This window comes from Alligator sinensis, unplaced genomic scaffold (assembly GCF_000455745.1).
Source record: "Alligator sinensis unplaced genomic scaffold, ASM45574v1 scaffold811_1, whole genome shotgun sequence".
Classification (NCBI taxonomy): Eukaryota; Metazoa; Chordata; order Crocodylia; family Alligatoridae; genus Alligator; species Alligator sinensis.
The window spans coordinates 40,951-49,783 of NW_005842579.1; the positions used below are offsets into that span (position 1 = coordinate 40,951).

The following is an 8,833-nucleotide window of genomic DNA, read 5'->3' on the forward strand; positions in this document are numbered from 1 at the left end:
ATTCCAGAGCCATCCCCCAGCTTCACGTCCATGGTGTAGAGGCCACTTTCTTTCTCCGTGACTGAGTTAATCTGCAGCGAGAGATTCCCAGGGTGGAAAGAGACTCTGTCAGCAAAGGTCAGTAATGGATTGGCCGAGGTCCTGTTCTGATCGTGTCTGAGGATCCAGTAGCCCTCTAAACGCAGTTTCACTTTCCAGTTGATTGCCACCCAGGATGACGGCCATGTCTTGGGCTGCAGCTGAACCATCTCCCCAACAGCAGCCATCACTTTTACTTCTTGACAACCTGGGGGTTCAGAAGGGCAAGGGGGAGAGAAGGGTTTGCAGAGTCCTCAGCTCTTTAGAGAAATACAGGCTGCCCAAGAATTCTCTCGGGTGCAAAGGGCACTTAGAGGCAAGCCGTGTCTTGCATTTTCTACTAAACAAGTAGAAAAGATGCATCTCCCTGGAAGCTCCTGCTGCTTTTTGATATCCCTCATCCTAGCCCAGGGCTCCCCTCTGCAAAGCACGGCACAAACACAGATCCCAAAGACAGTTTCTGCTCCAAAGATCCCCCTCTCCCATGCCTGAGTTTGCCCCAGGCTGCACCCAGGGAAGAGCAGCCCCTTGTCACTCACCTCCAGCTTGGAGGAGCAGAAGGAGGGAGAGCAGGATGTGTCCGAGCGCCCCCTTCATCCCGGCTGAGCTGTGCAGGGCAGGCGAGGGGAGACCAGGTGGTGGAGAGCAAGGTTATGTGGCCAGGCTGAAGAAGTCAGATTGAGAAATGATGAATAATGAGGAAGCAGGCTGATTTCCCCTTGAGTGGTCAATCCTGCGGGCCCTGAGCACCCCAGAAGTGCAAGCAACCCTGCATAAAGCAGGGGAGAGGTGGCTTGAGTGGGGCTGGGCTGTAGCTCCATCATCCAGCAGCAGAGGAAACGTGAGAAGAAGCCCAGGGCAGTGTGACCGGGTGCTGGGTTCCCCTTCCAGCACCCTGAGGCCCCAATCCTGCTGGGGTGTGTCAAAACCCTGACTCAGCAGTGCATTCTGCAACATAGAAAGCCCCTCCCAACCCAGCCCGCTGGCACTTCCTCCTGGTTCTTTCGTGGCTGCACAAAGCGGGAACTGGCAGAGAAGTGCACTGAGAGGGTGAAACTTTGTGGAACAGATTTCTTTCTTGGAGATTCACTGCACAGGAATAAGGAAGGGGGCAGATTGGGGGATGGAAGCGGTTAACGGAGGGCAGGGGGGTTAATACTGCCATCCCCAGGCAGCTCAGCCAGGATCCATAGGGCTGCCCACCCTTTCCCCTCTCCCTAGTTCTGCTCCATGCTGGGACAGGAGCCAGTCTCAGCACCAGCGTAGCCAAGAGCTTTCTGTGCTGAACTAGTGCAGTACAGGCTATTCCTGTTGTTGTTACCTGTGTGATGGCCCCGGGGCCAGGTCGGCCACTGCCAAGGAGGCAGGAAACAGGTCGCGTCCCAACTGTCCACTAATTGTACCCAATGCATGAGGCAAACATGGATCCAGGGGCTGATCTTATGTCAAAGTGCCACTGCTCGTGCCTGCCAATGCAGTGAGGATGAGATATGTACCAGCCATGAGATGTCCAACTTCCCCCCATCCAGGCCCTCTGCTGGCAACACGCCTATTAATGGAGCCCAGTATGGCATTAGCTGTCTTGGCACATAGTTCACACTGCTGGCTCATATCCATCTTGTTGTCCCCAGGTCCTTTTCTGCAGAGCTGCTGCCCAGGCAGTCAGCCCCTGGCCTGTACCGCTGCATGGGATTGCTCCGTCCTAAGTGCAGGACTTTGCCCTTTTCCTTGTTGAACCTCATGGGACTCCTTTTGGCCCAGTCCTCCAATTTGTCTAGGTCTCTCTGAATCCTAGCCCTATCCTCCAGCGTATCTACTACTCCCCACAGCTTGTTGTCATCTGCAAACTTGCTGTGGGTGCACTGCATCCCATCCTCCTGGTCGATGATGGAGACATTGAACAAAACTGGCTGCAGGACCAACCCCTGAGGCACTGCTCTTGATACCGGCTGCTTCTGTTTGCCAAATGTGGTTACCTTTAACTGGGAGTCTCTATTCCAAGGTCATCTTTTCAGTCTTAGGTTGGGATAGGTTTGCTCTGACTGAATTTGTTCCTCTTTTGCTGAATTTATTCAATATAGTTAGACAATTTCCTAGTTAATTTTAAAGCAGGAACAGTATTTCTTCACCTGCTCCTTTCACTGGATGCTTGTCGCGACCACAGTTCAAGCTAAGCACACTGCTTAAGCTAATCACAAAGGTCAAGACCCAGGCTTGAAGGCCTCTGGGTCCCAACGCAGCACCCTGAGGGGTCCTTGCTCCTGGGTCCAAGCCTGTGTAAATCCTCCCCTTGGGCACCAGGGCCAGTATCTGCAAGAGCAGCAGGCCCAGCCCCTCGGACCAGCAGTAGAGCAGTGCCTTGCCTGGATGGAGGAGCAGGAGGACGGGCCAGGCTGGACACCTGGGAGGGCACATCCCCAGGGCAGGTGTCCAAGGAGGGAAAGAAGGGCAGGGGCAGGTGGCAAGACTAGCCAGGAGCTCCCCTCTTTCAGGGCTGGGCTGGACTGGGCTCACGGCAAAAGGGAAATAGTGTGGGGGGACCTTGGGCACTAGCCCTGCCAGTGGACACCCTGGCACAAAGGGACTTTGGCACAGGCAAGGCTGATGGCTGAGCGTGCCCTGAGGACTGTGGTGCAGCTAGTAGGGCTCTTTGGGAGGAGGTTGGGGAAGCATAGTCCATGGCAGGGGTCAGAGATGCAGACAGGGATGAGGGGGGAAGGTTTGTTTAAAGGCTTCAGCTGGCCCCAGGGCCGCAGGGGCTTGTACTGCCCATGCCTGTGGGCCCCTGAGCCCAGCCCGCCCCTGCCCCGCAGACTGGGGGCAGGAGAGGAGGCAGCCATGGGGGGGACCCTCTGCTCCAGGGTGCCTGTGGGACTGCATTGCCAGATGATGCATCCGGGACTAGATTCTGGCACTGGGACACAGATCCCAAACACCCACCAGCAGCTTCTTCTTCGTGCTTCAGCCTCCTTACTTCCCACAGGGGAGCAAGGCCTGCGTGGATTGTGCCCTTTTCAGTCCTGTTTCACCTGCTTGCCAGCCATGATGTGCTCCTCCATGGTCCCAATGATCAGCGCCCGCAGCACCAGCAGCAGGACGAGCCCCTTGGGCTGGCAGCAGGACAGCGATGAGGTGTGGGAGGGTGGTTGTGCTGGAACTAGAGCAAGGCAGCGGCTCAGAGCTGGGGGGAAGTGACTGGTGCTGCCCCATGGTGTTTGCCCTGCAGGGCAGTGGGGTTGGAGACAGCCCTTGGGGTGCTTGCAGGGGAAGGAAGAGCCCCACCAGGAGGTCAGGGCTGGGCCGTACTTGCACAGAGATGGTGCGTGTGGCTCCCTCTGTAGCAGGGTCAGGGGAGATTTGTAGGGCAGAGATTTGGGGTGGGGAAGAGGCAGCATTTAGAGTCAGGTGCTTTCTAGCAGCAAACGTGTGGGCCTGATGCTTGTACTCCCCAGGTGAAGGCTGCACGGAGCTTCCCCATAAGACATGTTACCTGTGCAGAGGGCACTGGCACAGGAGCTCATCGTGGAGCTGCTGCTGACGGGGTTGTGCATGGTGCACTTGACGTTTACTGGAAGATCTGGGTGAGAGATGATCACGCCGGATCCTTGAGTGGTAGTACTGGGAGGCAGGGGGTCTGGGGCACTCTGGTTGTAGGTCACATTGCTGCCTCTGTTGGGGATGGTGCAGCTCAGGGTGGTGTTACAGAGCCCATTTACACAGCTCTGGGCATCGCAGTCAGTCGTGGGCTGGGGCAGACACTCTGCAGGGGGAGGAAAGGAACAGTAAATGGGAGGATACAGGTGTGAAGGAAAGTAAACAGCACCCTGGCTTCCTGCAAGCATCTCCCTTAGACACTACCAGGAGAACAGAGCTGCTGAGAGCACCAGGTGACGGAGCAGACAGGAAAAAGGCCTATTAGCCCCACCTTGGGCGATGCTGGGTCCATGCAGGAGGCTCCTGGGGGTGGAAGACCCCCGCAGGGATGTGTCCATGTGAGATGTGCCTGCTGCCTGATATTTCTATACAGGCTCCTTGCTCACAAATATAGACACACTTGAGCTCTTAGAGCAGAGGTGACAAGGGCGCTGCACAAAACACATCTTCACTCCGGCTGCAGTTGCAACACTCAGATCCTGGATCTGCAAAGTGCCCCCCAGTTTGCTGGTGTGTGGTGAAAGCAGAGACTGCTCCCCTGGACCGGGCACAGAAACAGCTGTGCTAATCCTGCCTTATCCACAGAGTGGGATTCACATCTCTACCAGTGTATCCATCACTGTTCCTGTGCGCTTCCAGGACATTTACTGATTAGGCTGTTGCATTTCAGTGGGAGGGGAGAGATTGTCTTTGAGGCTGGGTGGGCAGAGACAGTTTAACTCCTGTCAAGTTAAACTAATTGTCAAGCTATTTTTGCAGCAGAATTTAAAAACAAAAACCTGCACTCACCATAGAGGCACAGTGTGAAGAACCTGGTGAATTCCCTCTTGTCTGTGATGACTTGAGCTGTGTAGGAGCCCGTGTCCTCCAGCCTCAGGTCAGTGATTTGCAGTGAGAGGCCGTTGTTGGGGACATGCAGGCGGCCCCTATAGTGTTTCTCTGACACAAGGGCACTCGGGGGGGTCTCCTAGTGCCATGCTTGCTCGGCTGCCTGTGCCAACAGTCCAGCCAGCGATGTCTAATCTCTCCCCTGCTGGGATCAAAAGGATGAAGGTGACCGTTTCCCCCAGGGTCCCGACCAGCTCCATGGAGGCTGCATCTGCACCTGCTCTGGACCGTCCTGCACCTTGAAAGGAAACAGCATAGATTCAGGGCTACAGAGCTGGACCTCACCACACACATGGCCATTGTCCTGCCCAGCCCCTGGCACCTCTGCCCGCAGAGCCCCAGATGCTGCCTGCAGCTCGGCACTGACCCCAATGTGGGGAGCTCCTGCCCCGGGTGCTGCTGCCTTCCCCGTGGGCAGCCCGGGTTGGGCACCTCCGTGTGCGCTGCTCCTCATGCTGGGCTCAGGGAGCCTGTGTCCACCCAGGAGCAGTGTCCCTTCCCCTCAGCCTCCAGGCCCCAGACCTGCCGCCGGCCCAGCCCCATGTCCGGGATGCCCGGGGCCCTGTGCTGCCTCCTGCTCCTCCTGGCCTCACCTGGCAGGGGAAATACCGTGCCCAGACAGGTGGCTTTCCTCCTAGCTGGGAAAATCATGTTCTTGGCAGGTGTAGTACCCTGACCCGGGTAACGCAGAGTTACCCTCCCACTTACACTTCCAGCAGGAAGATCTTGGCTACACACAGACCTTTTGGAAAAGGGAGACTCATTTTTTGCTTGCTTCTGTGGCCGTACGGCTGAGGGGAAACGAAACTCATAGGCTTGGGCCTGCAGGTGAGATGCCCGCCAAAGGCTTTGGAAATATCTGAAGGCCCAGGCGGGGATGGAGGATGTTTGCGGGTAGGAGGGCCACATATGGTTCTTCAATGGCTCACCGATTCAGAATTGATTTGTCTGATTGGACTTGGGACATGAAAAATTTTCCTGGCAGACCATTGCAGCTCCAGCCTTGAAGCAGCCCCCTAGATGCCCCAGTGGTAAGCTGCAGAGCCGGGAGCACCGTTTCCCCAGTGCTGGGGCAGCCCCTGTGGCTGGGCTGCCCCAGAGCCAGGGACCTGGAAGGCAGGGGTCCCCAGCCTTGGGAGTCTCCTGATGGGGCTGCCCCAGAGCCGGGGCACTGTCTGGTCCTCCTAGAAGTAGTCGGGCTCAGCATGGGTACCAGCCCTCCTGAGGGCACCACTCAGGCAGGTCCCAACTCCCCCTTGCCCTGCACACGGCAAGCCCAGTTGATTGCTGTTACTGCAGCCTCATCTGTCCAGGCCCAGCTGTTCCCCAGTGTCCCGCTGGCTGAGTGCAGAGATTTCAGGGCTGTGTGATGTGTGTCTGGACCCAAAAAGTGCTTGTGCAGACTCCAGGCAGTGGGAACTTCTGAGTCTCTTAAAACTTCCTGACCAAGAGAGTGGCAATAAGGCCCACGTAGAAGGCTTTGCAGGGCAGGTCCCTCAGCATTACTCTCATGCCATGGGTGCCAAGGGCAAGGTTCCCCTTCACTTCACAGTGCAGCTGCAGGTGTGGGGTGTCTGTGTCCGTCCTCCAACTGCCCCCACCTCCCACCCCCCACCACCCGCACCCACGTCCCCGTGTGGTTATTTTCTGCTAAAGGAGCAACAGAACCAATGTGAGGTTTTCTGTCCTGCAGCTTCACACGTCTCTCCCTCTGCAACCTGTATGGCCAGTGGCCAACCACTGAGAACTAAAAACAGGAGACAGGAAGGACACAGCCAATGTATGGGGAGTGTCTGCAGTGCAGAGGATGCCTATCAGTCAGTCTCTGCCAGCACCCTCCCTATGAGGATTGGAGCAGAGCTTCTCACCCTGAAAAGGTCAGACCTGTTCTGGTTTGCAACCACACCCTTCTGATTCACTCAGGTCTGCTTCGGTACTTGATACCTTCACTATTTGTGGAAAGAGCGTCTGTATGGGTCAGTCTCACCAGGAGCAATTCTGCTTTCTAGTAAAGCCTCCCTGTTGGATGCACCCACAGGTACTCAGGGCCTGCAGGATGGAGACCTCCCTGGAGAAGTCAGCCTGGTTCCTCCTAACTCAAGTCTCTTTCTGACTCCTTCCAGCCTCACTCCCTGCTGCCTGCTCACCCTTCAGGTGCCTGCCAGGATGGAGGGAGCTCTTTGTCCCTTTGTGCTGTGCCTCATCCTGCATTTCCAAGCTCAGGGTAAGTGCCAAGGGGCTGCATTTACCCCTGGTGCAGCTCATAGAGGTTATAGAAACACAGAAAATGAGGGTGGGAAGGGACCTTAGGAGGTCACATTGAGTCCAACCCCTGCTCAAAGCAGGTACAGCCCCACCTACATCATCCCAGCCAAGGTTTTGTCTATCTGGGCCTTAAAAACCTCCGTGGTTGAACCACCTTTTTGGATAACCCCATGGGTGAATGCAGGCTGCTGGTTTCTGCAAGGCAGGGGTCATGTCTGGTCTTGTTGTGGGGCCATTTGTTCCAGCGCTGCCCCAGCACGGGAGCTCCTGGGAGCTGCAGCCACGTGGGCACTTCCAGGAGTATTAGCACTGTCCCTCATACCAGCGCGTGAGGGGATAACACTGAGCACTGCACAGACACCCAAGGCAGGCAGCCTGGGAAAAGCTGGGCATGCTTGGAAGCGTCTGCTTCTTATCCCATGAAAGTGTCTGCTCTGAATGTCTCCTGGACCTTAGTTGAAGAGGATTGGGTCTTTACATGCATTTGAAATGGGAAATAGGCAGGGTGGGGGTCCTTTCATTTTGGTAAGAAGCTTTTTCAGCTTTGGAAATCTGTGTGTGGGAGGAGTTTGCAGGTGTGGGGCTGCAGCTTGGGCCTGTGGGGTGCATGGGCGGGGGGACAGAGCTTAGTGACTTAGAAGATGAAAACTCAGATACATGTCCCTGAGCTGAATGACTCTGGGGCCTGGGCTGGGTGACTGCTAGTTAAATCAGTGTGCGCTCAGTGGAGCTACCTGCTAGCTGCTCATCAAGGGCTGTCTCGACCCAGATGCGGGGTTGCAGGCAACCAGGTCTGTGGGAAGCCTGTATAATGGAGAATCAAGTTTTGCCTGTCAGCAGCTAGAGGTGCAGGGCCCCGGATCCCAGAAGCCTTGCACCTATGTCCTTGACAGCTGGCAGGCTTTGTGGCCTCAGCAGAGGCTAGCAGGCCTGCAGCTGTCAACCTGCTGTGACTTAACACACAGTGTCACCCATGTCACGAGTTTTGCTTGTCGCAGCTTGAGGTGCAGTTTCCCCCGAACCCCTGCACCGATCTTCTTGAAACTTGGCAGGCTTCTTGGCCTCTGCAGGGGCTAGCATCCCTGCAGTTTTGGCCCCTCTGTGGCTTAACACAAACATGTGACTTGAGTCTTGCTTTCACGAAATTGGAGAGCTCTGTGGAAGTAAAGGCACCTCCTGAGGTACAGACACATGAACCTCATGGTGGTAGACCATGTTAAAATGGCTTTGAGCAAACTCAAGTCTTACTACTAAAAATCAGTAGTAGAGGACGGTGAGGATGCTGCCAGACCCACCCGGCAGAGGGACACCTGGCACAGGAGTTGTCAAGACCCTGGGGAAGGGAACAGACAGCGGCAGCGAAGCGGAGGTGGAAACAACCAGAGTGGGAAACAGCGATGAGGCCAGCAGCAGTGACCGCAGCGGTGGGTCCTCCTGCGAGAGGGACAGTGAATGAACTGAGTCTCAAACCCCGTGTTCAGGGACTGGAGGGCTGGAAGGAGACGATGCCTTGAGACCCCGCATGGCAGCGCCATTCTGGGGTGCCTCTATTACAATGGTGAGCTGGCTTTCTACTGGTGGGTTACGGAGGTAATGAACAGTGACTACAAGGTGTATGTGTGACACATAATTTTACACAAAAATAAAAGTATAAGAAAAAAAGCTGTGGCCTCTGAGTAACTTCCTCCTCTGCAGGTCTGTGTGTCTGAACCCTGCCAGGATCGAGCCTCCTCCCCCATCCTCTTGCACCACAGACCTCAGGGGTCCTCCAACCTCCCTTCGTGCCGGGCTCTCTGCTGCCCCCGCCCTGGGTCCCTTTTCAAGCAGCCCGGACCAGGGCACTGGGGAAGGGGCGTGGATGTTATCTGCAGTGCGGGTGCTCGGGGCTGTCTGGCCGGCGGATCCGGGCGGGCTGTGGGTCCGTCGCCGCCGCCTCCCGCTTGGCCCG

General features: G+C 56.3%; 1 protein-coding gene and 1 pseudogene across 1 annotated transcript in view; one reads left to right on the top strand and one right to left on the bottom strand.

Annotated features, from left to right (window-relative positions):
- Window positions 1–3,092: 3,092 nt before the first annotated feature.
- Window positions 3,093–5,271, bottom strand: LOC112551732 (annotated as a pseudogene).
- A 1,515-nt stretch (window positions 5,272–6,786) lies between these two features.
- Window positions 6,787–8,833, top strand: part of LOC112551731 (T-lymphocyte surface antigen Ly-9-like) — a 4,793-nt gene continuing 2,746 nt past the window's right edge. Inside the window, exon 1 of the mRNA XM_025214368.1 lies at window positions 6,787–6,844. Coding sequence (XP_025070153.1) covers window positions 6,787–6,844 — 58 coding nt within the window. The remainder of the gene's footprint in view (window positions 6,845–8,833) is intronic.